General features: G+C 58.8%; 4 protein-coding genes across 7 annotated transcripts in view; all 4 read left to right on the forward strand.

Moving 5' to 3' along the window:
• The window catches only part of LOC116875970, an 11,228-nt gene extending 1,716 nt beyond the window's left edge, over positions 1-9,512 (forward strand). The window contains exons 2-3 of the mRNA XM_032871808.1: positions 8,279-8,399; positions 8,960-9,512. Of these exons, the coding sequence (XP_032727699.1) occupies positions 8,279-8,399; positions 8,960-9,183 (345 nt within the window). The 3' untranslated portion in view covers positions 9,184-9,512. The remainder of the gene's footprint in view (positions 1-8,278; positions 8,400-8,959) is intronic.
• Positions 9,513-11,267: 1,755 nt separating this feature from the next.
• On the forward strand, positions 11,268-20,318 carry STARD3 (StAR related lipid transfer domain containing 3). Of its 3 annotated transcripts, none has more exons than XM_032871502.1 (14): positions 11,268-11,511; positions 14,706-14,783; positions 15,168-15,245; positions 15,367-15,420; positions 15,818-15,935; positions 16,142-16,240; positions 16,448-16,500; positions 16,861-16,953; positions 17,618-17,680; positions 17,840-17,935; positions 18,258-18,337; positions 18,429-18,533; positions 19,579-19,672; positions 20,063-20,318. In XM_032871502.1, the coding sequence occupies exons 1-14, from the start codon at positions 11,290-11,292 to the stop codon at positions 20,165-20,167; spliced, it is 1,338 nt and encodes a 445-aa protein (XP_032727393.1). In that variant the 5' UTR covers positions 11,268-11,289; the 3' UTR covers positions 20,168-20,318. The 3 variants fall into 3 exon arrangements, with proteins under 3 accessions (XP_032727393.1, XP_032727396.1, XP_032727394.1); XM_032871505.1 differs by having other exon boundaries at positions 15,168-15,232; positions 16,129-16,240; XM_032871503.1 differs by lacking the exon at positions 16,142-16,240.
• A 2,293-nt stretch (positions 20,319-22,611) lies between these two features.
• Positions 22,612-23,860, forward strand: TCAP (titin-cap). Its single transcript, XM_032871506.1, has 2 exons — positions 22,612-22,763; positions 23,007-23,860. Exons 1-2 carry the CDS (start codon positions 22,654-22,656, stop codon positions 23,398-23,400), a joined length of 504 nt encoding a protein of 167 aa, XP_032727397.1. The 5' UTR covers positions 22,612-22,653; the 3' UTR covers positions 23,401-23,860.
• A 1,416-nt stretch (positions 23,861-25,276) lies between these two features.
• Positions 25,277-27,255, forward strand: PNMT (phenylethanolamine N-methyltransferase). Of its 2 annotated transcripts, none has more exons than XM_032871784.1 (3): positions 25,277-25,423; positions 26,448-26,659; positions 26,748-27,255. In XM_032871784.1, exons 1-3 carry the CDS (start codon positions 25,304-25,306, stop codon positions 27,187-27,189), a joined length of 774 nt encoding a protein of 257 aa, XP_032727675.1. In that variant the 5' UTR covers positions 25,277-25,303; the 3' UTR covers positions 27,190-27,255. The 2 variants fall into 2 exon arrangements, with proteins under 2 accessions (XP_032727675.1, XP_032727674.1); XM_032871783.1 differs by lacking the exon at positions 25,277-25,423 and adding an exon at positions 25,551-25,891 and having other exon boundaries at positions 26,452-26,659.
• Positions 27,256-27,497: the final 242 nt, after the last annotated feature.

The raw sequence follows: 27,497 nt of genomic DNA on the forward strand, positions 1-27,497 counted from the left end.
AAACTAAACTTCTGACTGAGCCAGCCAGGTGCCCCTTTTTATTTTTTTATTTATTTTTTTTTATTTTTTTTTTAAAGATTTATTTATTTATTTGACAGAAATCACAAGGAGGCAGAGAGGCAGGCAGAGAGAGAGGAGGAAGCAGGCTCCCTGCCGAGCAGAGAGCCCGATGTGGGGCTCGATCCCAGGACCCTGAGATCATGACCTGAGCCGAAGGCAGAGGCTTTAACCCACTGAGCCACCCAGGCGCCCCTTGTGATCTTTTTAAAACACAAGTCTCATAGCATTACTTTCTTGCTTGTGGAAAAAGGTGGATCCCAGCACAGTTTGCAGCACCGTCTGGGTTCTGGCCTCTTTCCTGCCAGTCTCCTAAGTGCACCCTCAACTCCAGTAACAAGGTGCCGCAGGATGAACTTGCCCACACCTTGTACTTTTGTGTCTCCATGCCTTTGCGCACCAGCCGCTCTGCCTGGAAGCCCCTTCTCTTATCTGCCAGGCTACCTTCTACTTGTCTTTCTAAGTGCTCAGCTCAGGCAATATGACCTCTGGGTTGACTTTCTCCCAACCGCCCCCCCCCCCAGACAATACTGGCCCCCTGTGTCCCTGCAACACCCTGTCCATACTAGAACAGTGGTTGAGAGTACAGGCTCCTGGGCGCCTGGGTGGCTCAGTGGGTTAAAGCCTCTGCCTTCGGCTCAGGTCGTGATCCCAGGGTCCTGGGATGGAGCCCCGCATCGGACTCTCTGCTCAGCGGGGAGCCTGCTTCCTCCTCTCTCTCTCTGCCTGCCTCTCTGCCTACTTGTGATCTCTGTCAGTCAAATGGATGAATAAAATCTTTAAAAAAAAAAAAAAAGAGAATACAGGCTCCTGATTCAGACTTTGTGGGTTCTGATACTGTTTTATCCCCTTGGTGAAGAAAGTGCCTCAGTTTCCTCATTTGTAAAATGGAGGTAGCACTGCATCTACCTCCTAGAGTTACTGTAAGGATTCAATTAAATAACGTGTGTGTAGTGTTTAAATCAGTGAGCGCATGAATGATCAATAAATACATGTGCACTGTTATTGCTTATATAAAAATGTTATAGAGCAGTGGTTGTAATTTTTAATTTCATAAGTTGCTTGAGGAATGTTGATGTGGCTGACTTCTCATTCTGTCCCAGAGCCCCAAAGCCTGGCTTTTTGTCAATAAATAAAATGCTGAGGTGGAGGGCATGGGGTTTGGGGTTTGGATTTATTGAGTGAGGATTCAAGAATGAAAAAGACCCAGACCTGATGTTATTCTGCTCAGAAGTGACTCTGGAAATGAATGAATGTTACATGACAAGCATTAATTCTGTGGGAATGTACACAGAGCTCTGGGAACCCATGGGAAAGAAGGGCCAAGAATGGCTTCCCAGAGCAGCTGACAATTAGTGAGGGACCTTAGGACAAGAGGATGAGCTTACCAGAGAGAGGTAGAGACCAGGGTGGACTCAGAGAGTGGGCAGCTGGGTCCTCTGAACAGAGCTCTTACAGGGGGAGGGCTAAGGTGGGCAGGAGGGCAGAGGCAGCCTCCTTTGCTGAGTTTGGGAATTCCTTTCCTTGCTTGGCCATAAGGAAGTGTCCCCTTGGTTTAGGAGCCTGTGGGGACCATGCCCGGAGGGGACTGAAGGCCTGGCGCCTGGTGTTGGGGGCAGAGCCCCTGGGGTGTTCAGCCTGCAAGCTTATGTGCTGGGCCTGTGCTTTAGACCAGAGTCTGGGCCTTTGGTCATGCTAGTTTGCCTGCCTGAAATGCTCGTCTTCCTTGCCTATGGTTGATATATATGGATTCTTCAAGGCCTGGGTCAGAGGGCTCCTCCTCTTTGTGGCTTTCCCAACCTCACCCACTGCAGCCTGGGTCAGATGTCCCTTCTCTGAGAGCCCACGGTCCGTTGTTTGTTCCTCCCTGAAAGTGCTGATTACAGTGAGACACTGTTTTATTTATGTGTTCGCTTCCCTCACCAGACCCCGAGCCTCCGAATAGCCCCAGGGACTAGCACAGGCTCAGCGTTAAACTGAGCTCTTGGGGCGCTTGGGTGGCTCAGTGGGTTAAAGCCTCTGCCTTTGGCTCAGGTCATGATCCCAGGGTCCTAGGATGGAGCCCCCCCCCCCCCAATCCGGCTCTCTGTTCAGTAAGGTGCCTGCTTCCCTTGCTTTCTCTCTGCCTCCCTCTCTATCTGCTTGTGATCTCTGTCAAATAAATAAATAAAATCTTTAAAAAAACAAAAAACGAAAAACCAAGCTCTCACACACCTAGAGTTGGGGGGGGGAGGTATGGGTGAGACCAGAAAGCCTGTACATTTGTCAGCTCATACTTGTTCCCTTGAGTTGTAGAGATTGTTGGCTCCATTTTACAGATGAGGAGGCTGGGACTCAAGGGAAGTAAGGTCAGTGTCACTCAACAGGACCTTCAAGAACTGTCTCTTGACTCCAGGTCCATAGCTGTCGCTGAGAAACTGCCTCGGTACCCCTCCCACAGGGGTGGCTGCCACATCTGTAAAACAAGGGACAAGCAGGGCATCCCCTCTGACCAGTTGTGTATCCTTGTGAACTTTTTCTGGCTGGGGCTGATCCTAGCTTCCGTCTGGCCAGAGCTGGTGCTGGCAGAGGTCCGTACTGAACTCCCTTCTGCCTGTGGAGCCTTCCCTTGAATGAGCTGACCTGACTGAGCTCTCTCCCAGAAGATGACTGGCCCTTTCCAGACTGACCTTGAGAACTTGACCTCGCTAGCTCCCAAGTTTTATCCAGTAGCACTAAGGGTGGGTGGGGCCTGACTCACCAGCCCCTGAGTAGGACGGGGGTCTTGTCAGCACAGAGCCAGGGCATCCTGGACATTTAATGGGGCCTGGTGTGTGGAGGAGGCAGGGCGCCTGACTCAGCCTTGGTCTGTTAGGGTTTTTCTGTATTTTCAGAACGTCCTGGCCGGAGGGGGCAGTGCACAGCGATGAATGTACTTTCTGTTTTGGCTTGACTCTTCCCCTTTCCACTTCTCCAGAAGGAAAGGAGAAATGGAGCCTGGTTTGTGTCCGCTTCTTAAAGTCATCCTCTAGGGAACTTCCCAAATTCTCTGTCAGTGAGACAGGGTAGGGGCCAATAAGCCAGCTCTGTCCCGTGGCTGATGGCACGGGCAACAGAGCCCGGAAGTATAATAGAGCCTGGTGTATGCTGTCCGGGGTCAGCTCTCTGAGGCCAGGGCCCATCTCTGCATCCAGCAGTGCATATGGGGCCCTGTTTGGGTAGAGTCTATGCTGCACGTGCCTGGCCCAGGCCCTGCCCCTAACACCAGATCTGTAGCCCCTCACAGTAGTCATAGCTACCGTTAATTAAGCACAGACATTCTGTGTGTGTTATTCCTAATCCTTTCAGTAGCTCTGCGAAGTGGTCACTATACCATCCCCATTTTATAGATAAGGAGACTGAGGTTCAGAGAGACTCAGTGATTTAGTCAAGGGCTCACAGCCTAGTCATGAATGGTCTTCAGCTTTTGACTCCAGGTCTGATACCCAGTCCCCAAACTTATGCCCTTTCCCCTGTTCCAGGGTGGACATTACAGACCCACAGACCAGTTAACTTCCTGAACAGGTACCATGGCCAAGCACTGTGACTCAGGCCTAAAGTGTTCAAGGAAAGATGACTTTGACTTTGAACCTCAAGTCTAGAGTAATGCTGAGCCAGAGTCCTGAGAGCTGGGGTCGAAGGAGCCTTGGATGGTGAGGGAGAGCTTTGCCCAGGAAGTGGGGTTTAAACTGGTCTCTGAAGAACTGGAGTTCTCTCCCAGGGGAAGGAGGTCATTCTAGAATGTGAAAGTGGAGGGAAGTGGAGGCTCAGAAGGGAGACTGCCAGCCATGGTGTGTTCTGGAAGCAGCCAGTGGTCAGGAGAGTATTGGGAAGGGGAGGAGCCTCTGCCCCCACAGCCAGAGAGGAGCGCTGGGATCTCTCCCAGGGAGCATGTCCTCCTTTCTTCTGGACCTTCGCTATCCAAGGAACTTAGCTTATGTCATCTTCTCTCTGCAAATTGGTGCCCAGGAAAAGGGAGGGGAGCATCCACCATGCCTCAGGTTGCCCAGGAAACCAGTTCCCCGGGCCTGCTGGGGCCTCGATTCTACCTGAGGAGAGACACCAGCAGAGGGCGGAGTCCAGCTCCCGGAGAGACAGTCTGGCCTAGGAGGGCTCCTCCTTCAGGCCTGGGCAGGGCTGTGTACATGCACACCCGTGCTCAGGCTAGTTGCTTGACACTTTGCCTGAGTATCTTCCAGAGCCTGGTACCTCTCTGGGTGCTGAGCACACAGCACGGAGCAAAGCAGGGGGAGTTCCTGCTCATGTGAAGTTTGCATTCCAGAAGAAGACAGGTAGTAAACGCAGACCTGTAAACATATAATACATCTGGGGTGGTAAGCTCTGTGAAAAATAAAGCAGGGAAGGGGATGAAGGGTGGGATGAAGGGGATGAAGCTAATTAGGGAGTTCAGGGAAGGCTTCTCCAAAGGGACATGTACAGAGACCAGAATGGAGGGAGTGCTGCAGAGACCTGGGGGAGAACTTCAGACAGATAGGACAGCAGGTGCAAGGGTCCTGGGGTGGGAGCATGGCCATGCTAGTTAAGTCCAAGGAACAGAGAAGGACCAGTATAGCTGGATCAGAGGGCTCCAGGGGAAGAGGCTGGGGAAGAGCGGGCTTATAGGCCAGGATGGAGACTTTGGCCTTTACTCAGGGTGAGCTGGAAGCCATTGGAGGTTTGGAGCATTGGGGAAGTGTGGTCTGACTTTTACCAGGATCCCTCTGGCTGCTGTATTGAGACGAGACTTGGGATATAGGCAAGGAGGTAGTCAGGAAGGTGTAGCAGGTAAGAGGTGATGATTTGGACAGGGTGACAGCGGGCACATACACTGGCCGGATTTTGAAGGAAGAGCCAATAAGATTTGCTGATGGTTTGGATGTGGAGGGGGGGGTGCTGGGCTCTCCACAGGCTCTTGGCGGGTAGCCTTAGGGCCTCCGGGGCCAGCAGAGGCCTGGGGTCAGCTCTGCCCCATCCTGCCCCGGGGGACTGTGGGCAGACCTCTCCAACCTTCTGTCTCCTCCAGCCCACCCTCACCTCCACAGCTCCTGGTGGGGTGTGAGGAGTAAAGGAGAGGTGTCTGCAGGGGGCCAGTGTAGGCCGCTGCTAGGCCGAATTTGTTTCTTCCGTGCTAGCTCCTCAGGATGGCCTGTAGTCCTGTGTTTTGTTTTTGTTTTTAAAGATGTTTTATTTATTTGACAGAGAGAGTATAAGCCGGGGTGGGGGTGACAGGCAGATGGTGAGGGAGAAGCAGACGCCACACTGAGCAGGGAGCCGGAGGCAGGACTCGATCCTAGGACCATGGGATCACCACCTGTGCAGAAGGCAGATGCTCAACAGACTGAGCCACCCAGCTGCCCTGTAGTCCTGTTTGATCTGCTGTCCTGTCCTCCCTGAACCAGCTCCCTGACTGGTGACTGACCAGTGGCAGGACACAGGCAGGGGCCACCATCTTCCAGAGCCTTGGCTTCCTGCCTATCTGTGGAGTCTCCACTCACCTGGGCCTTATAGGGGTGACTTGACCCAGAACAGCCCCAGTCCTGGCCTGAAGCCATCCAACTGAGGCAGTCAGAGCTCAAGACTATGTCTTCCTCTAAAGAAGAGACAGGGGTGTCATCCTGGCTGGTCCTTAGGCGGTGATCACTCTGTGTCAGGGACTGTTCTAGGCCAGTGCATTTAATAAGCCGTTTAATCCTTACAGCACCTGTAGGAAACAGGTGCCACTGTTATCCTCACTTTACAGAGCAGAGAAATGAGGCACAGAGAGGTTCAGCCGTAGTAAAGCAGGAATCCAGGGTTTGAAACTTCTCCGGGCTTGGCCTCTAGTTCTTTCTCAGCTTCACTGATTGCTCCTGGTTTGTACAGAGATAGGGACCCCACTGGGAAGCCTCCATGGCCAGTGTGAGGCTAGTGCTCACATTTGCTGAGGAGTACGGAGTGAGGGAGATGTTGAGAGCCTGTGTCCACTGTCCCGTCGGCCTCAAGAGAAGGTTTGGAGAAGCCACACGTCTCAGAGATGTGGGTCATTTCTGGCTACAATGAGGCTTGGTTCCCATACCGGGAGACCAGGGTAGCTTAGCTTTGCAGAGGAAGCTCTAGCTGGACCTGGGACAGTTTGGCTGGTTCTCTGTTGGAGGTTGGGGCGTGTTAAAGGGCAGGGGCCTCGGAGGGGACTGTGGCATCAGGGGCTAACATCTGCTGAGCCTTTACTCTGTGGTTCCAGGCACTGTTCCAGGCACTTCACATGCATCGCTGTGTCCTTTGATGCCCCAGATAGCGGGGTCAAGACAGGTGTCCCCAGTGTCCTGTATAGCCTCTGAGGCTGGTACAGTGAGTACGTGGCACTGTTAAATTGTAGATTTGCTTCGGCCGGGGAACCCCCGCTGGGAGCTACAGGCCTTCCGGGTGTTGAGCGGCAGAGGTGGCTGGAGCTTCTGGTCTGGGCTGTGACTGAGAGCTGGCAAGGACCCCATCTGTGCCCTTGTCCCCTAAGAGCTGTGGAAATGGGGAACGGGGGGTGCCTGCAGCGGGGCCGGGCACCAGTGGGAAGCTGTAGTGTTGGCGGTCGGCCCTGGCACTGCCCCTTAGAGCCTGTGTGGGGAGCCAGGACAGCCCCCGCTTCCTGCCACCGCCTGCACCCTGGGAATTCACCTGTGCCTGGAGCTGGAATGACTTGGGCCATTCTTTTTTCTTTTCTTTCTTTTTTTAAAGATTTTTTTTATTTGAGAGAGTGAGTGAGTGAGAGAGCACAAGCAAGGGGGGATGGGCAGCAGGCCAAGGGAGAAGCAGACTCCCCGCTGAGCAGGGGCCCTGATGTGTGACTTGATCCCAGGATCCTGGGATCCTGACCTGAGCTGAAGGCAGACCCTTAACCCACTGAAGCCACCCAAGCGCCCCACGTTTTAACCATTTTTAAGGGCATGGTTCAAAGGCATTAACTATATTAGTGTTGCCTTTATTTAATGTATCGGAGGAAACTGAGTCTCAGAATGGTTGTGTTTGCTCCAGAATGCCCAGCTCGTAAGGGCAGACTGAGACTTGAACCCTAACCTCGGAGTCCAGCTCTCTTTCAACAGTGTCAGCTGCCTACTGTTGTCTGCCCTGAGTCTCGGACCCTACCCGAAAGCTCCTCTTGCAGTCTGGCCAACAGTGGCATTTCCTGGGGTAAGAGAAAGCCTGGCAGGCCCTGGGGGCCTGTGCCTGCCCCTCCTCTTTGCCTCAGGAACTGAAAGAACTGGAGTAATCTGGGGTGGATTGCCCCCTCCTCCTCACCCCTCTTTCCCTTGCAACCTGGGATGATAAAACCTCCAATTTCCTCATCCCCTTCCCCAAGCCAGTGCAGCTAAGCTTCTCCTAAAACACAGGTCCAGTGAGTGTCAAGTCTGCAGCTAACCCCAGGGCCGACTCCTTCACCCCACGCGTGCTGTTCTGCTCCTGACGCCTGGTCAGGGGCTTGGGCAGGGCAGGGGGAGCTGCTTCCGGGGGTCCCTGGTGGCAGCCCTGCTTTCTCCCACCCACAGCACTCATTCCTGCCTCCCTCTCAGCAGGATGGTGGGCATGGTGGGGCGGAGGCAGCTGACACCTTCCACCCCCAGGGCCAGGGGACCAGAGCACAAGTGCTTTGGGGACCACTCAGAGGAGTTCCAGGCCGAGATGATTTCCGCCTCTTAGACTGGCAGGTGGCCTGATGGAGCCCAGAGAGCTTTTGAAGTCATCTGAGTGGGCAGTTTTCAAACTGGGCCTAAGGAAGTGCCCCTGGGGTAACCCTGGGGTTTGAGGAATGTCTGCCCAGGGGGACTGTCTGTGGCCACCTTCTGTGGCAAGACCCAGAGCAGTCCCATTTTTATCTTTTTTCTATTTTAGATTCTAAGTAAGGTTTTCTTTTCCTTTTTCCTTTTCCTTTTCCTTTCCTTTCCCTTTTTCTTCTTTTCTTTTTCTCTTTCTTTCTTTTCCTCTCTCTCTCTTTCTCTAAGTTTCTCTTGCTTGAAGAAAGGGGTTTGGAAAAGCACTTCTCCCCCCAGATAAAGAAGCAGGGCCTTGGTGAGGACTTGCCTGGTTACTCAGGGTTAGTGGCTTCCCCAGGACTGGCGCTCAGGTCTTCATCCCTGACCAGTACTCCTTCTACTTTATGTGTTCTTTGGTTTCTGAGCAGCTTTCATGGTGGAGGGTGATGTAGAGCCCCCCGCCCCCCCCGCCTCTTGACCTGCTGTCCCCAGCCCTGCCTGGCTTCCACACACCCCTGCGTCTGCAGCTCTCCCGGATTCCCCCAGCACCTTTGCTCTCAGCCCTCATCTGCGTCTCTCGCTTCACCGAGGACGTCTGCATGTGTGAGTGTCAGTGCTGCTGCCGCTCCCAGAGGAGGGGGGTGGGTCTCACACCAGTCTGCTGCCACCCGAGTCCTGTCCCCGGGGAGGGAGGGAGGGAGGAAGGAAGGAAGCTGGGGACAACGCCAGACAGACTTGGGAGCAGCCTGGGAGGAGAGAAGCCACAGCACCCTGCAGTGAGATCGAGAAGAGGGAGAGGAGTGGATAAGGAAGATGACACACACGCACACGTGCGCACACACGCACACACACACACGGAGGAAGGCGCACACGCACACACACACACACACGGAGGAAGGGAGCGTGAGACTGAGCTGATGGTAATGCAGACAGACTCACAGATGGGATAGACTTGGGGAGGAAGACCCATAAAGATGGTCACGGGAGCGGGATACAGAGACACAAAGAAAGGCGGTTTGGGAGAGAGACAGGAAGGAGGAAGAGAAATGGAAACAGGTCTGGCAGCAGACAAGAGGGCCATTAAAGACACGGAAATGTCACCCACCCTGGAGCCATGGCCCTTTCACAGTGAGCGATGCGCTGCGCGTTCTGTCTGCCACCAGGTCCAGCTGACGGATGTTGGGGCATCCCATTGCCGGCAGCCTGTCACATCTCCTCTCTGACTGCCTCCTTCCAGAGCTGGGCCCGGCTTTCCTTCAGTGTCCTCCAGATGAGCCGGGCATGGCAACCCCAAGAGTGTGCTATTGGGGGGTGGCCTGGTGCGGCTGCCTCTGCTGAGAACAGCCCACTCCTGTCCACTGGGGCTTGCACGGAGGCAGAGGGGTAGACACACTGGCTTGCTCAGAATCCCCTGCCAGTCACAGATGGGGAGCTTGCTCGGGACCTGATAGATTGAGGGGCCCCAGAAGGTAGTAGACATGACAAAGGTATGAGGGGATAGCAGATCGGGGTCGGGGGGCACTGGTTAGGTCTTGCCTTCCCAGGACCAGAGTCCGACATCCAGGGTTCCCCTCCCATCAGCCCCCAAGCCTGGCTCTCTGGCATGAGAGAAGATTCAGGGAGACTCTGACCGAGCCCCAGAAGCATGGGCACCACCACACTGAGGCGGCTTCCTCTGGCTCTGGGCTGAGCCCCGGGGACAGGGCCGCTGTGGGCTCTTTGCTAGCACATGGGTGGAGCAGAGACCTTGGGTCTGGGGACTGTGCGGCCAGCAGGGAGTCCTCCAGGCCCCTGCCCTAGTGTTCATAAGAGTTTCGGCCCATGGTTGCACAGGCAAGGGGTAGTTCGGGCCGTTGCCCCTTCAGTCTTGGCTGCCTGCTCTGTGAACTAGAAGGCCCCGTCCTGGCCTGCATGGGCCTGAAGCACAACTGTGGGCACAGGGTTCTGTGGGCAGTGGGGCTCGGGCCTCGCCTCGGGCCGCGGCTGGTTCTCTGTTGAGGTTCTACCCATGTCTCGGCAGCGTGGCATGGAGCTGAGGACCAGGACACCCACTGCAGTAGCCGCCAGCAGGCAGTCGTGCAGCCTTCCTGGGTGCAGGGCCCTGTGCTAGGTGCTGGGAGACAGCAGTGACCCGGCCGGGGGAAGCCCTGCACCCGGAGAGTTGGCAGAACAAGGACTAAGACGCTGGCAGATCGTGACAGGCTCGGTGTCCCTGTCATAGAGCAAGACTGCTGTCCCTGGGGGGTGGGTGTGGGGCGGTTCTGAGGAGGAGAAGACTTTTTTTTTTTTTTTTTTTTTTAAGAATTGTATTTATTTGACAGAGACGGAGAGAGGGAACACAAACAGGGCATGGGAGAGGGAGAGGCAGGGTTCCTGCCAAGCAAGGAGCCCAATGCGGGGCTCGATTCCAGGACCCCCAATCAGTGACCCGAGCGGAAGGCAGACGCCCAACGACCAAGCCCCCCAGGCGCCCAAAGGAGAGGACTTTGGAGCTGCTTGTTGGAAGGACTGGGGAGGGGAGAGCTAGGTACAAGGCCCCGAGGCAGGACCTGGCGGCCACACTGAGGGACCGAAAAGAAGGCCAGGGTGGCAGTGGGGTGGTCGGTGGGGTGGTCGTGAGCTGTATCTGCCTTGTAAGAGGAGCTTCTGGAAGAGTGGGTGGGGCCGCTGCGGCAGGGCCTGGGCCGGAGGGCTCTGGAAGGCGGGCTGTGATCAGTGTTTGGCAGACCTTCCTCTGCCTGTTGCCAGAAGAGTTGTCGCAGGGTGAGAGAGGCGGACTCACCCCGAGGGCTGGTTGTCACACCAGGGGAGAGGATAGTAGTGGGCCTGACATGGGGGCAGTGGGGGTGAAGCTGGAGAGAAGGGACCAAGATGTCCTTCCTTCATATGGCTGTCCCGGCACAGAGCACTCAGAGACGCTGCTCTAGGAAGTCCCTCCCAGTTGCCATGGATTAGGGGGTGGGAGGGTAGGGCTGGCTGCTGGGAGGGAATGTGGCTTTGTGCTTGGCAAACAAAGAACAGAGCTTGGGGCCCTCTTCTCCTGGGGGGGTGGGGGCAGGCCCGAGAGGCTGTTGACAGGACCAGAGGCTCAACCTCCAGCAGGCCTGGCAGGAGCAGGCTGTGCCCTCAAGCAGCAGGGAGGACCCCAGAGCCCTCCAAGGGTGAACTGTGGGTTGCCGGGCTTTGCGGGGCAGGAGTTGGTGAGGAGGAATGAGAGAGAGAGGGGTGCTCAACCCCTTCCAGCTCAGAAGTGGGGCTGCTGGGGACAATTTGGGCTTATAGGGCCCTGGGCCACCTTGGGGTTGGGATGTTAGAGGGGGCAAATGCGTTTGGGAGCAAATGGCATGGAGGGGGTTGCGGAGGGAAGGAGGTTAACTAACAAGACCTCTAGGCCCTCACCAGGCCACCTAACCCAGCCACCCGCCTCCCTGCAGCCTTGCAGCTGAGGCCCCGCCTTCCCCCCCCCCCCCCCGGGGGGGGGGGGCCCATCAGGATGAACAAACTGTCTGGGGATCTGGCCCGCGACTTGGAGCGCAGCCTGCCCGCCGTGGCCTCCCTCGGCTCGTCGCTGTCCCACAGCCAGGCTCTCTCCTCGCACTTCCTCCCGCCCCCTCCAGAGAAGCGCCGCGCCATCTCTGATGTCCGCCGCACCTTCTGTCTCTTTGTCACCTTCGACCTGCTCTTCATCTCCTTGCTCTGGATCATCGAGCTGAACGTGAGTGGACCCCAGACTGCGCCGGGGGCTGGGGTGTCACCTGGGCCTTCTTCCAGCTGTAGCTGCCACACGGGAGGATGGTCTCTGGCGGGGGTTAGATTTCCCGGTAAAATGAAGAGTGGGAAGACAGGAACACCCGTTCTCATCTTCCAAAGAAAAGGGAGCTCCGAGGGCTGGAGTCATTGTCGAAGGTCCCTCAGCAAGTGGGTGAAGAAGGGTAGAGTTTGAACCCGGACCCTCAGGCTGCAGGGTTCACACCCTTGACCTCTGCGCCAGACTGCCCTCTAGTGGACGCTCGTGAGGAGGGCGGAGAGAGCCCCGTGGACGGTGGTTGTGCGGTTGAAACCTTTGTCTTCTTTTTGGCTTCTGTTGCTCTCTGGCTCCATTCAGTTATTCCTTCATCCATCCACTCAGCAGTTTTCAAAGCCCTGACGCATCCAGAGCGCTGTGCTAAACGCAGAGGGCACGGTGCAGGGCCAGCCAGTAAAAACTCCCAGTTCCTGGTGGTTCCTAGCTCCCTCTCCCCGTTTTGGACACAACTCCAGTGTCCCCAGTTTGGGCTCAGCGGCCTGGAGGTGGGGCCGCCTCTCAGTGCTGGGTCGATACCCTCCTCCCTGGCGCGTGGTGCCAGGCCAGTGGGCCATGGCACCTGGCCTCCAGGCGCTGACGGCCCCGGGCAGGACCCGACCACAGAGGCAGGAGCTGTGAGAACAAAGCTCCCAGGCTCCGTGGGTCTCAGCGTCTCCTCTGTATTCACTGTGGCATGTCAATGAGGGACTCGGCTTCTCTGAGCCTTCCCTTGTTTTCCTTCTGCGGAGCGGGTCAGAGTGCCCTTCCTCCAGGTCTCAAGCTCTGATGATAGGAAAACGAGTTTGTTGATGGAAGTGAGGAGTTCGGGGAGGGGCTGGTTTAAGGGTGAAGAGGACAAGTTTGAGGTGTGACAAGTGTTCAGGTAGAGGGCTCTGGGGGTGATTGTCCTTTGAGCACATAGGTGAACTGGCACCTTCAACAAGATTGAGCCATGGGGGGACACCTGGGTGGCTCAGTTGGTTAAGCAGCTGCCTTCGGCTCAGGTCATGATCCCAGCGTCCTGGGATCGAGTCCCACATCGGGCTCCTTGCTCGGCGGGGAGCCTGCTTCTCCCTCTGCCTCTGCCTGCCTCTCTGTCTGCCTGTGCTCGCTCACTCTCTCTCCCTCTGTCTCTGACAAATAAATAAATAAAATCTTAAAAAAAAAAAAAAAAGATTGAGCCATGGGAGACTCTGCGGACCCTCTTTACCAGTGAGAAAGCTGCGGCCCCATAAGGTCCAGGGCCATTTGGAGAGCTTCTGATGTCTTAGGCATTCTTCCTTTTTAACATTTTTTTTTTAAAGATTTATTTATTTATTTATTGGAGAGAGACACACACAGAGACCTGGGGGAGGGGCAGAGAGAATCTCAAGCAGAGTCCACCCTGCATGTGGAGCCCAGCGTGGGGCTCCATCCCACAACCCTGAGAGCACGACCCCAGCCGAAACCAAGAGTCAGATGCTCAACCGACTGCACCTCTCCGGCGCCCCGGGAGGCATTCTTCCTTTTGAAGGTCCCAGCCAGCATCAAAGCAAGCACTAAAAGTCACCCACAGCTCTCATTCGGTATATATTTTCTTGCCAGCAGACAGCTGAAAAAATTTTGATAATTTTACTTTTGAAATTATCTGGATGTACTGGATAGAATTGCTCAGCAGTCCTCGTGCATTCTTGGGAATTCTTGCAAATCGAGAAGTCTGATCTCCAAATTGTTTTCAGATGTAATGAAAAGTTCAGAATGCTGGGCTTAGCCGTTCGTGGAGTTAGCCATCATGTTTCACTTGATAGACATTCAATTAAAATGTGATTAATTTTTGGTTTTGTGGCTTTATTTTCATGTTTTGGAGCATGTATGTTTTTAGTTCTTGAACAGGCTGGGCGTTGCCCAGTGGCTACAAGGGCCCCAGAAGGGTCTTACGGCTAGAGACTGGCAGGGGCCAGTGCTTGGCTCCCCTGAGCCAGGACACCATTGCCATCAGCACCTGCACGTGCCCAGGCAGGGGGAGACCTCTGAGGGGCCGCAGCTCTTAGGGCTCGGAGGAGCTGTGGAGCTCAAGAGGAGGGCCAGGCTGGGGTGGGAGGATGTCAGTGTGGGGTTGGCATGTGAGCCTCCACGGGGCTCAGGGGGGTCTTGAGGTCAAGAGGCATAGTGGGGATGTTCAGCGGTGTTCATGTGTCAACGAGGGGGCTGCCTGGGCTACTGGCTTCTGCTCTAAGCACTGCAGTCACCTAGGAGCTTCACAAAGATTCCAGATGCTCAGCTCGCTCTGGGATTCAGGCTCAGGGTTCGGAACATCTAGATGTCAGTAAGCACCCCCTGCACACCTCAGTTTGGGTCACCTGCTAGGGGATTAGAAACTCTCGTCTAGGTGGTCATGAAGGGTCTTCACTTTGCAGGCTCCTGGGATCCATTTTCCAGAGTCCTCTTGTTTCCTCCCTTCTGCAGGGGGCTGGCGGAAGCCGAGGCCTGCCGCCCCATCCCTCCTGAGAAATCAGGCAGCAGCCTGGCTCTCGGTATCTGTCCAGATCCTCTCCCTCCTCAGCCAAGGTGTCGAATCCCATGGAAAATATATGGGTGGCTGGGGCAGGGACGAGTCTGCTCGCTATCTGTTTCTAGCTGTTCCTTCTAGCAGCCTGATGGATTTTGCCCATTAAGCACAAACCTAATCAATTGATTTGCCACCTGGGGCTCCGTCTGACACCACTGCCCACCCCCGGTCCCCATCACCCCAGATGGACAGTTGGCTGGGAAGATGAAGCACCCTAGTGGAGAGGGGGAGATGAGATTATATGAGAGGCAGGCTCCCAGCACCCAGTCAGCCAGCCCTACCTGCTTGCACGGGGACTGTTGCCTCCCCTGCACAGCCCCGAGGCCCCCCATGCCTCCCCGTCCCTGGGCAGCGTGCCCATAGGTGTCCATGCTGGAGCCAGGCCCTGCCCGTCCGGGTTGCCCAGGTGCTTGGAGAAACAAGATTAGTGCTGGGGTCTCAGATCCTCCCTTGGTGCTTCGGGGCCCTCCTTGGGCAGCGGCTTGTCACTCCCCCTGCTTGCTCGCCGTTCCCAGAGGTGAGGCACCCCTGGGGACTTGGTTCTGCCTACAGAGCTGCTCGTATCTCCCTCTTCCAGACCAACACAGGCATCCGGAAGAACCTGGAGCAGGAGATCATCCACTACAACTTTAAAACTTCCTTCTTTGACATCTTCGTGAGTGGACTTAGGGAGGGGGTCGTCGGGGGCAGCGGAGGTGCAGGGATGCGCCTCTGACTGGATTCTCTTGTTCCTGCAGCACACATCCTAGTCTGATCGGGGACACTTGGCTCCCACCCTCAGGGAGCTCTTCCTAGATAAGGCCCTCCCTTCAGAGAGCCCCAAGGGTGAGGGAGAAGAGTAGACCCCTGTCCAAGAAGGTCACATCCGAGTCATCCCCCAAGAAACACTGACTCGGTCCTTCTCTCCTGAGGCATCACACCCCACGTAGAGGGAACCTGGGGGAGCAGGACAGGACGGGGAGGTCAACCTTCAGCAGGAGCAGGGGGCATTGGCTAACCCCGTGATGGCTTGTGTGTCCCCTGCCTGCCTCCCCACCAGGTCTTGGCATTCTTCCGCTTCTCGGGACTGCTCCTGGGCTACGCGGTGCTGCGGCTTCGGCACTGGTGGGTGATTGCGGTAAGATGGCCCTCTCCTGGGAGCGTGCGGGCCCTGGCAGGGCTGGTGCGAGGGGCAGCGTGGCAGAGGACTCACTCCCCAGCTCGCTTTCCCTCTCTCCCTCCTTCCCTCCCCTGGGCAGGTCACGACGCTGGTGTCCAGCGCGTTCCTCATCGTCAAGGTCATCCTCTCCGAGGTCAGTGGCTCACGGTCAGGCTGGTGTCTGGTGGGCCTCTCACCGGAGGGAGGGATGGGCTTCTCCCAAGAGGGGACCCGTTCTCCAATTTGGGGCCTCTGTCCCTGTTGTCAGGTTGGGGTGAGGGGTTCCTGTCCTTGATATTTCCAAGGGAGCATCTCCACCGGCTTCCTCCACCTGTCCCTCTGTAACCCCAAGAACAGAAAGTTCCTCTGCCAGCCTATCCTCAGTTTATCCTGCTGCACAATTCATTAAGCCACCTCAGAGGCACGTGCCACACGGGGTCCCCAAGCAGCTGGGCCCAGGAGTGGGGTGTGTGCCACAGTGGGTAGCCCCAAGAGAGGACTCTGCATTCGGGTGACCCTCGGCTGTGGAGCTCAGCCCCCTCCCTCCACAGCTGCTCAGCAAAGGGGCATTCGGCTACCTGCTCCCTATCGTCTCCTTTGTCCTTGCCTGGCTGGAGACCTGGTTCCTTGACTTCAAAGTCCTGCCACAGGAGGCCGAGGAGGAACGATGTGAGTCCTGGGGAAGGGGTGCAGGGAGGGTCATCGCAGCCCCAAGAGCGGAGAGTTTCGGGCATGAGAGCCAGTTCGGAGCTATCTTGGCAACCCTGAACAGCCTCCCGGAGCCTGAGGGTGAGCTTGGAGTGGGGGGACCCCAGGCTGCTGAGGCATGGCTGCCCTTGTTCTGGGACAATGGCTGCCTGTGTCTGCTCCCCCAGGGTACCTTGCTGCCCAGGCTGCTGTCGCCCGTGGACCCCTGCTCTTCCCTGGCGCTCTGTCCGAGGGCCAGTTCTATTCACCCCCAGAATCCTTTGCAGGTGAGGCCGGTGGGTGGGAAACTCCTTCAGCGAGGGGCTTCATCAGGAGCGGGTTGGCTGGGTCTGTTCATTCTGTCCCTTCTCTCCGGTCCCTGGGGAAGGCGAGCACCCCTCTCCCTGTCTGTCCCCCCGCAGTCTTGTACCCCACCACCTCCTCCCAGTCTGTCCCCACACCCTCCTGTTGTCATCTGTGCTTGTTTTCCAAAGGGTCTGACAACGAATCTGATGAAGACATTGGGAAGAGAAGCTTCTCTGCCCAGGTATTTGGCTCCCCGCCCCCACCCGATCTTTGGAGGGGCAACCCCCCCTGGAGAAGGTGCCAGTGCTGGGCTCAAGCCGAAGGGGGAAGGGGCTTCCCCGAAGAGGGTGGCCCTCAGGCAGCCCGAGTGCCAGTCAGCGTGCCCCTGAGTGTCTGCCCCACCGTCAGTCAGGCCCGCTGGGCCGGCTCACACCTGGGGCCCAGAGGGGAGCGGTTCAGCCACAGCACCTGGGGCCCCCATGGGGCCCGAGAGACCAACCCAGACTCTGTGGGTATGGAGTATGTGGAGAAGGAACTGGCCACAAAGCAGGTGGTGGGCAAGCTCCAGGGTGATCCCTTCCTGCCTCTCCTCCTGGGCCAGGAACGGGAGTACATCCATCAGGGGAAGGAGGCCATGGCGGTGGTGGACCAGATCTTGGCTCAGGAGGAGAACTGGAAGTTTGAGAAGAACAATGTAAGGAAACTCTCTCCCATCTGACCTGCCCATGTGTGTTGAGAGTTTTTGCTTGCTTTTCTGAGGCCCGAGAAGCCCAGGGATGGCCCACATTGGAACCCTATTCCTGTGCCAGGAGAGGGGGCTGGGCCCCCCGGGGTTGCTGCTTAGCAGGAGGTGGGGCCAGACTGGATGTTTCCACTGCGCCCTCCGACTGCTGCCCTGCCCGCGCCCATCCATGGCCCCTACTGCTCTCCTCACTCAGCTCTGGCTTCGAAGGGGAAGCCAGGCTTTGGCCGTGGTCTGGGTGTCCTGTTTCATGAGCAGAACCACATTCTCTAAAGAGATGGCTGTGAGCTTGGAGAACAGGGGACACGTCCCTGTCCCTGTGTGTGGCCATTCCCTCTGGCGGCCCAGGACGGCCTGGAGACATGGGTCATCGCAGTTGTGACTGCAGCTGTGCTTCTGTCCTTGAATGTGACAGCAAAAGCCTTTCTCTCCTTGTTGCTGGATGTTTGTCAGAACCACTGTTTTTTTACCGGCTGCCTGAATATCGCTGAATTCCTGGAGTTTTCCACCCTGAGCTGTTACAAAGCTGCCCTGTTGGGGCACCCATCCCTCCACCACTGGCCCACTCCGCCTGCCCTCCACCCACCTCCCTGTCCCCCTTCTGTCTCTACTGTAGGAATATGGAGACACTGTGTACACCATCGAGATTCCCTTTCACGGCAAGACCTTCATCCTGAAGGTGAGGGAGGGAAGCAGGGGTCCTGGAGGCTCCTGGACTGTCTGAGGTTTCAGCAGGGGGCTGAGAGGCCTTCCGGCAGGTTTCTCCCCACCAAGAGGGAAGGGCTGCTGTGCCCAAGCACATCTGGCCCCACCCAGCTCTCTGCCCGCCCTGTCCCAGACCTTCCTGCCCTGCCCTGCTGAGCTGGTGTACCAGGAGGTGATCCTGCAGCCCGAGAGGATGGTGCTATGGAACAAGACCGTGACCGCCTGCCAGGTGAGCCAATTGGGGGCCCAGCCTGGCCACCCCTCAGGGCAGAGCGACACGGCAGGGCAGGTACAGTCATCCCCCAGCATGACCATGTCCTCGAACTGTCCTGTGCCTCAGCTTCCCTGTCTGTAAAATGGGATGATGGTAATGGTGCCTCCTGGAGAGGAAGCACGCAGACAGAGCCCAGCCCAGGACCTGGGAGTGGCTGTTAGTAAAGGGACCTGGGCAGAGAGGAGGCTGGGCTGGGGGTTCCCTGAGGTGCTGGGACCCTGTGCTTGGGGTGTTCCTGGGCTGGGCTGTACCTCACATCTCCCCTGATGGCCTTTAGATCCTGCAGCGAGTAGAGGACAACACTCTCATCTCCTACGATGTCTCTTCGGGGGCCGCGGGCGGGGTGGTCTCCCCCAGGTGAGCCCCACCAAGCCCCTCCTCTCAGGCAGGACTCCTGCCCTTGCATCCTGGGACTGGCTCCCCTCCTGTCTAACCCTCCCGCCCCCAGGGACTTCGTGAACGTGCGGCGCATTGAGCGACGCAGAGACCGCTACCTGTCCTCGGGCATTGCCACCACCCACTGCACCAGGCCCCCTACACACAAATATGTCAGGTGAGCCATCCCGGCTGGCCCGTCCCCTGGTGGCTTTGAGGGCAGGGTAGGGGACAATGTGGACCTTTGGGCACTTTGTCCTGCCAAGGACGCCTTCCAGCCCCCTGTCCTGCTGGGCTCTGCCCCTCCCAGCCCCTAGGCCCGCTAATCTGCTCTGCCTCCTGGAGACTGGGGGATTAAGGGCTGGAACCACATGGCCTTCAGCGTGGCTCCAGGGACAGCCCAAGGCCAGGGAGCAGTCCAGAAAAGGGGGCTGGGAGCCACGAGGTGGCGCTGGTCCAGGCGATCTGAGCGGAAGGCTCTGTGTCCTGGAGCTTTACCTCCCTGCTGCTGCCTTGCCTCCCCGCCCCCCACCCCCGACTGCTCAGAAGTCCTCACGGAGGAAGAGGCATTTCAGTCTTCCTGTCCCATGTCTCGGGGCATCCTCCAGATCTCCAGCTGTCACCCTAGACCCCAGTGCTGCAGCCGACCTCCTTCCCGATTTCCTGCTCTCCCCGTCCTTCTTGGGGTTCCACAGAGAGCACTGGGCGATGAATATGAGATTTGACACACCAGACCCATGGGTGACCGGCGGGCCTCTTTCTGCAGAGTGGGCTTGAGCGTGCTCAATGGGGCTGTGGGGGAACTGCCTGGTGACGGGTTGTGCCCTGCCCTCCTCCTGGGAAGGCGCCCCCTTCTGGATCCCCCCAGCACTGTAATGCGAACCGATTTGAGAAATGCGCGCAAATGCACGCATGGCCCACCCCTCCCTGCCATAGCGGACCTGCACAGAGAGGATGACACAGCTGCCACCAGGGGTGCGCAGACATCCGCAGGCTATTAGAAGGGGGAGCTGGGCCTCACAAGGTGCGGGTGGAGGACTGTATCCTGTGGCCTCCGGGATACCTGTTCTGGGCCCTACTCAGGCAGTGGCAGTGACTAGCTAGACCAGTAGCTCCCTTACATTTTTCATCCCAGTCCAGGATGGGCCAGGAATGGGGTATGGGGTCATGTCGGAGTCCTTTCCTGGCTCCAGGGTGCCCCCCTAATTGTGCTTTTCTCGTAGGGGAGAGAATGGTCCTGGGGGCTTCATCGTGCTCAAGTCAGCCAGTAACCCCCGAGTCTGCACCTTCATCTGGATCCTTAATACAGATCTCAAGGTGGGGGTGCTGGGACTCTGCTGGGGGATCTTGGGGGTGGTCACCTGTCACACTCAGGACCTCACCTACTCTGCCTCCTCTCTTATGCTCAAATTGGGGGCCAGGTCAAGATGCTCTCCCAAGTTGCTGGAGGGCCTGTACATGCCCTCACTTCTCCGGGCCCCGCAGAGCGGTGGCTGGCTGCCAGGCCGGCCCCTCCTGGGTCTGTTTGTGTGGCCAGAGCCAGGAGCCGGCACAGTGTGTTCTTCCTGCCGGGGGAGGCGGGGGGGTGGTCAGGCTGCCTTCCAGAGCTGCACCTGCACCTGCAGCTCTGACCCAGGGGAGCCCCCTCCCCCCACCCCTGCTGGCTGAGGGCAGGCCTTCCCAAAACTTCTTCCCACCTTCCCGCAGGGCCGCCTGCCCCGGTACCTCATCCATCAGAGCCTCGCGGCCACCATGTTTGAATTTGCCTTTCACCTGCGACAGCGTGTCGGAGAGCTGGGGGCCCGGGCGTAACTGTGCCCCCTCAGCACCCTGCAGGGCAGGGTCCTGTCACCACAGCCTTCAGAGCCAGAAAGGGGGCCAGCGGGGCTTCCCGGCACCCACAGAGGACCTGGCCTCAAGCACAAGGAAGGAAGACGTTTCCTCTTGGTGCAACCCCTCGGCCCCTGGCCTTCACTGACCTCCATGCTTTGCTGTGCCTGGGAGCCATGGCCGTGAGCAAGTTGTGCAGTCAGGCACCCGGGTGCCAGGGCTCTGCCGCCGAAGCCAGTGGGGTCTGCTCTGCTGATGTTTACGCAGTGACTGGCCATGCCTCCAGGACTAGATGCAAGATGCCCTGCCTGGCCCGGGGCAGGATCTGGAATGGGAGGGGCAGACCTGGTGGGAGAGCACCAGGGCCGCGAGCAGGACGGAGGTCAGGGCGGCCTGGTCACCTACGTTCAGGTGCAGGAGCCCCTTCATCTGCCTGCTCTCTCGTCATGCTTTTTTAGGATTATTTAAAGGGTCTGGGACCTTCTTCCCCATGTACTTGTTGGGGAAGGGGTGGCAGGTGGGGTCGGCGGGTGCTGGCAGTGAATGTCTGCCGTTCCCGGTTTCTCTCCCTCCCCCAGGGTTCCTTGGGGACCTTTGTAATTTGAGCCAATTATTAAAAATGAACTCAAAAAAAAGGAAAGAAAAGCAGCCCCTCCTTCCTGGCCTCTAGAGGGAAGGGGGGCAGCACCGTGGAGGGGGTGACAGAGCCAGACCGCTCTCACACCCTCTCACACCCTTCTGGAGCCGGCAGGAGGGCAGAGCAAGGGGAGTCCCCATTCTGGGAGCCCCCTGCTTTCCTGAATGGTTCAACTGGACAGATGACTGGTCAGAGTGGTCTGGCTCCTGGGAGGGAAGGTCAGTGGAAGGTCTCCTGCCCAGGAACTTGGGGGAGGTGGGACAGGCCCCGCAGCATCCGTGGCAGGCCTTGACTGTCCTTGGGATCCCACAGCCAGTCTGGGAGTGGGGCCTGGGCTTCTGGGTCAGAGGCACCTTTGGGATCTCTGTTTCTCTGGCTCCACTCACCTGCCTCCTCTGCCCCAGCACACTCACCAGGGGCAGCACAGTGGGATCGTAGGCAATGGCCAGAGCAGTGCAGGGCCACCGCCATCCCAGCCATCCCTGCCCTCCCTCCCTCCCTCCCTCCCTCCCTCTCTCCCTCCTCCCTCCCTGCCTGCAGGCTTCCTAGGGGGCAGCTCAGCTAGCTTGGAGCCAGGACATGGGCAGGGCATCCTAGCTTGGTCTGGCCAGGTGCATGACCCTGGGCAGATCTCTAGGCCTCTGTTTCCTACTTTGTTAAGACAAGACTCGTTATGTCGGAGGGCTATCCTGAGATTAAAGCAAGAATCAGAGCTAGTGCTTCAGTAATCAAGGGGATGTGGTTCTGCCCCGGGCGGGCACCCGCGGGCCTTCCCAGCTGCTGGGTGCTCTGCACCTCCTGCAGGGTCTCATTTCAGCTCCTGTATGGCCTATTCCTGCGCCCTTTGCTGTGTCTGTCTTCTCGGCGATGCCCCATCCCTCCCCCCATGCCCAGCGCCCCGTGTGCCAGCTTCCTGCACCATGAGCTGTCCCCCTTGGGTGCTGGCTTTCCCAGCAGCTGTCCTGCTCCCCCGGAGAGCCAGGCCCCTCCCAGGTGGCCCAGTAGAGCTGCTCAGGACTTTGTGGCCAGAAAATGGGGCTCAGAGAGGGGCAGAGGTTGTCCCATGGCCACGGAGGCTTATTCATGGCTGATTTGGGGGCAGAGCCAGATCTGACTGCTACTCATCAGAGCCCCTGGGTTTGCATTGCACCTGCCTTGGGGCGTCTCTGGGGACAGAGCCGGGGGCCGCCTCCCACATCTCTTTCCACCCTGACTGGCCACTGGGAAGCCATTTCTCTGACTGCTGGCCGCTGGAAAGGAAAGCATCTGGCAAAGGCTCGTGCCCGGGGTCCTAGGTGTGGAGCTAACCAAGTCATTTTCTGCCAGTGCAGTGGTGGCCATTGAGGACCAGGTTTTGGTGCAGATCCCGGGGGCTTTGCCCTTGGTCCCAGGCAGAGGAGAGCTGTGGGAGCAGCACCCGATGGCCTGGTCCAGAGCCCAGAGAGGGCCTCAATTCCTGCCGCTGCCCACTCTGTTTACAGACAGGCCGCTACCCTCCCTGGGCGAGAGGGAAGGGGTGGGGCAGAGAGCAGATGCCAAGGTGGCACAAGGCTGGGCATGTGCCTGGTCTCAGATGGTGTCAAAGGAGTGTCACACACCTGGAGGTGTCACTCTGAGGACCTCTGCCCCCAGTGGAGCACCTTAATCTCTTTAGAAGCCGACTGCTGACCCCCACCCCCACCCTGGGCCCAGAGTCCCTCATCGGTGAGCCTTGGCTCTGCTTATAGCATCTGACGCCAGAGGGGCTGAAAATAGCCCCTGGAGGAGGTGGGGGAGGGGGCTATTTAAAGGGCCTGGGAGGAGCAGAGCTGAGAGCCAGTGAGCCCTGATCATGGCCGCTGCAGAGCTGACCTGCCAGGTGTCCGAGGAGGACCGCGAGCGGCGAGAAGCCTTCTGGGCTGAATGGAAGGACCTGACGCTGTCCACGCGGCCTGAGGAGGGGTGAGTGCCACGCAGCTGGGAGTCCCCTCTCCCTGAGAACACCCCTCCTGAGCCCCAGGAGACCAGAGCACAAAGCCCGGCAGAAGTTTCTGGGGAGAGGGGACCAGGAGAGGTCCCAGTGGGGAGAGTGGGGTCACTCTGCACCCCAGGACCCGGCAAACCCCAGGGAGCCCCCGGCCCCGCTCGGGACTGCAGGGTAGCACATCTCAGGAGCTCGGTACCACCTTGCCCTCTCCTCCCCAGTTGCTCTCTGCATGAGGAGGACACCGAGCGGCAGGAGACCTACCACCGGCAGGGCCAGTGCCGGGCGCTGGTGCAGCGCTCTCCCCGGTTGGTGATGCGGATGGGCCTCCTCGGGCACGGGCTGCAGGAGTATCTGCTGCCCTACCAGCGTGTGCTGCCACTGCCCATCTTCAGCCCCGCCAAGATGGGTGCCACCAAGGAGGAGCGCGAGGACACCCCCACCCAGCTGCGGGAGCTACTGGCACTGGAGACAGCCCTGGGTGGCCAGTGTGTGGAGCGCCAGGACGTGGCCGAGATCACCAAGCAGCTGCCCCCTGTGGTGCCTGTCAGCAAGCCCGGCGCCCTGCGTCGCTCCCTGTCCCGCTCCATGTCCCAGGAAGCACAGAGAGGCTGAGACAGACGGTGACTCGGGCTCTAATGTGCCTGCCGTGGGCCGGGCCCTTCCTGGCTAGTACCATGGAGGGGAACTGCTGGCCATGGATGCTTTGTAGTTTGCCCAGAGTTGGGGGCTAGGGGAGGAGGGAACCAGAGGCCAGGATGCCTGGGTCCCCTGAGTTCCCAAAGGGAGGGGAGCAAAGACAGTGGGCACAAAGGCTGGAGAGTTTGGCACAGCCAAACATCCCCAGCCCCGGGAGAAAGGACAAAAGATGCTGGTGAGGACAGAGGTCCCCAAGGCGAGTGACCCTGGTCCAGGCTCCAGCTTCAGAGAAGGACGAGGAAAAGGGGATCTGGAATGCTCTAGGAAGGAGGCTTGGAGGAGACTGGAGTGAGGGGGATGTGAAGAAGGCAGAGGCAGAGTGGAGCCCCCAGCATCCTCTGTTAGCGCTGCAATAAACACTCAGTTTTGTTCCAGACTTTTCTTGTTCCAGTCTCTTTCCTTGTGGGGGCCAGCCCATTGGTGTCCGCTACTCCCCCCCCCCGCCCCGCTCACTTCTGGGAATAAGCCTTGCATCTGAGCTAAATATGGCAGAGCTAGTGGGTACACTCCATGCTGGGTGGGGGTGGGGGAGACGGGACAGAGCTGTAAACAGGGTGTCTGTCCAGCATGGGTCTGCTGTCAGTGCCTGGCCTCTGTGTTCAGTCCCCTGGCACTGGGCAGTGCCCAGCAGGCCAGCTGGCATCCAGGGCCTGCTTAAATGATTTCATGGAGTAGATGGAGGGGGCTGGCACCAGGACTGTCCTTGGCTGTACCTAAGGGTATGAATGGGGTCATTGACCCCAAGGCTGACCTACGTTTCAGACCTGAACCCAGATAGAATCAATCCTTGGCCGGGGGTCAGGCACTCTACCCTCCCTGCCCAGGGAGCCCAGGGCGGGTTGTGGGGAGTGGAGGCTCAGGTTACTGTCTGTGACCCCCACAGCTGCTGTGACTCCTGTCCCAGTCTGGTTGGCCGGCTCAACAAGGAGACACGTTCCCCTTGGGACAAGGTGGGGGCCAGGGAAGGCACACAGGTGAGGGCACAGAAGACGCTTGGGGCCCATCTGGACAGGGGCTGGTAGCCTCCCCAGGGCAGAGCAACAGTGGACTGGCCTGGAGCGGTCCAACTCCAGGAAGACCACGGGACGGCCCCATGGAATCCACCTCCCATCTGGGGAAATAGGAGGGAAGACCCTGGCATCTTGACCTGTAGTGCCAAGCAGGACCTGCAGACCTCGACTGGCCCCCTCCCCAAGAGGGGAATGCAGTGTGGGCTGGGGAGGAGAGGGATCAGAGACCCCAGACTGATGTAACCCTAAATCCCTTGGTGCAGAAAGCCCAGCCTGCGCCCTCTGGGGCCCAGGGACACCGGGCGAACGCCTGCACCCTCCGCCCTCCCCACGGTCACGCAACCCGGACAAGGCCGTGGCCAGAGCCACCGGAGCCTTCTGCTCTCGGAAGCCCCCAGATAAGCGGCTCTGAGCCCGCAGGGGCCGCGGGGAGGCCCTGCTGTACCGCTGGTTAAGTGCATTAGCTCCGCTCACATCCCCTATCACAGGTGCCATCGGACGGGCGGACGGGCGGGGCTGGAGCTCCGCTCTGGGGCCCTGGGGCGACCGCAACAGAGGCCAGAACGGACTGTCCTTTCCGGGGTGGGGATGGAGGGCCCTGGGGGACAGGGGTTGGTAGGAAAGGACGGAAAAGGGCTGGAGGAGGGGCGACGGGTGGGGGGTGCAGCTGAGGTGACCTAACCAGGGAAAGGTGTGGATGTTGGACGGGATGTCCCTGAGGAAGGAGAGCCCGGGGCAGGGGCTGGGCCCGGGGTCGGGGACGAGGGCGCGGGGAGGGGGCTAATTCGAACCCTGGCCAGAGAGAAGGGATGGGGTGGTGGGGGAAGTGGGCGAATGAATGGCTGGGGAGCCGGAGGAGAGCGACGGGAGGAGCTGCAGACCGGCGGGACAGGGATCTAAGGGTCCTGGGGGCACGGAGCTGGCTTGGACCCGTGAGGCAAAGGGGGGCGGCGGGAGCAGCTGCGGGGCCGGGGGGTGGGGGTGTGGCAGGCAGGCCCGGGCCGCCCCCCCCCCCCACGCGCCCCGAGTGTCTGCTGCTCCGACACTAAGGGAGATGGATGGGGTAGGGGAGATGCAGCGCCGAGCCCCGGGCGGCTCCTGGCGCGGCCGCCGCCCCCGCAGCGGAGGGTCGGGCGGGGAGTCGCACAGCAGATAAAGGGGCCGCGAGGCGAGAGAGGACAGCGCGGACGACGGCGGCGGCATGAGCAAGGCAGACCCGAATCCCGCTGCGGGCACGGCCCGGGACCCGGGCCCGGCGGCCGTCGCCTTGGCCTACCAGCGCTTCGAGCCCCGCGCCTACCTCCTCAACAACTACGCGCCCCCTCGGGGGGACCTGAGCCACCCGGATGGCGTCGGGCCTTGGAAGCTGCGCTGCTTGGCGCAGACCTTCGCCACGGGTGAGCGCGGGGAAACTGAGGCCCAGAGGACAAGAAGGCATCGGGGAGCTAAACGGGGATACGTGCGCGAGCCCTATGGGAACCAAGAAGCAGCGATAGATTGTTAAGAGGTGAAAATAGAAGAGGAAGAGAAGCAGCATCTCTTAGGGCGCAGAGGAGAGACCCGTGGAGAAGGCATTGGGAAGTGAAATAGCAGATGCAGGAAAGAGACCCCACAGACCTCCTGAGACAGAGAAGGAGGAGGAGATGGGAGAGGGAAGAGAGGCTCCTGGCTGAACTGCAAGGGACCTCAGGACTTCCCCACCTAAGCCTCACAGGTAGGGACAGTCGTACAGATGTGGAACTGAATCTCAGAGGGGTTCAGCCCCTTTCCCAAAGTCGGCCAGTCGGCGTCAGGGCCAGGACTCAGACCCAGGTTAGCTAATGCTTTTTCCAGAGAGAGGCACACTTCTGGAGGAAGGGAGAACAACTGGGAGAAGCCAGTGAGGGAGGGAGGGACTGAGGCGGGGGAGCCTGGACAGGGCTGGCACAGGACCCTCCTCCGCTGCCCCCCACTCCAGGTGAGGTGTCAGGACACAGCCTCATCGACATTGGTTCAGGCCCTACCATATACCAGCTGCTCAGCGCCTGCGCCCACTTTGAGGACATCACCCTGACAGATTTTCTGGAGGTGAACCGCCAGGAGCTGGGGCTCTGGCTGCGGGAGGAGCCAGGCGCCTTCGACTGGAGCACCTATAGTCGGCACGTCTGCCTCATCGAGGGCAAGGGGTAAGGGGGTTGCCCGTGCAGCGCGGGTGGGGGGCAACCGAGGACTGAGCATGGGGTGGCCCTGAGCCCTGGTCCTGCCCTGGCACAGGGAGTCCTGGCAGGAGAAGGAGCTCCAGCTGCGAGCCAGGGTGAAGCGGGTCTTGCATATCGATGTGCACCAGCCCCAGCCACTGGGTGCTGGGAGCCCGGCGCCCCTGCCTGCTGATGCCCTGGTCTCTACCTTCTGCCTGGAGGCCGTGAGCCCGGACCTTGCCAGCTTCCAGAGGGCCCTGGACCACATCACCACCCTGCTGAGGCCTGGGGGGCACCTCCTCCTCATCGGGGCCCTGGAGGAGTCATGGTACCTGGCTGGGGAGGCCAGGCTGGCGGTGGTACCCATGGGGAAGGAGGAGGTCATGGAGGCCTTGGTCCGCAGCGGCTATGAGGTGCGGGACCTGCGCACCTACGTCATGCCTGCTTGCCTTCAGACAGGGGTAGATGATGTCAAGGGCATCTTCTTCGCCTGGGCCCAGAAGAAGGTGGCGGTGTGATGGCCCAGTGCACCCAGATCCCCTGTGATGTGAGGTGGCACATAATAAAGAAGTTCCTCCTGCTGAGCATCAGCTTTGTTTGTGGCTCTCTCTGGGCTTGTGGGGCTGTGGAAGCCACCAACCCTAGCCTTTTTTTCCAGAAGCTTCCATGACAGTAGGTTTCTTTACCACTCATTCTTCCCAAACTAAGGAAAGCCAAGGCCAGAGGGAGCTCGTTCAGCATCTGCTGTGTGCCAGGCACACTAGTCCTCACACTCAGCAGGTCCTGTTGTCTTGTTTGCAGGTGAAGCTAAGAAAGGTTAAGTAAC

Source organism: Lontra canadensis, unplaced genomic scaffold (assembly GCF_010015895.1).
Source record: "Lontra canadensis isolate GAN:19392208 unplaced genomic scaffold, GSC_riverotter_1.0 scaffold43, whole genome shotgun sequence".
Lineage (NCBI taxonomy): Eukaryota > Metazoa > Chordata > Mammalia > Carnivora > Mustelidae > Lontra > Lontra canadensis.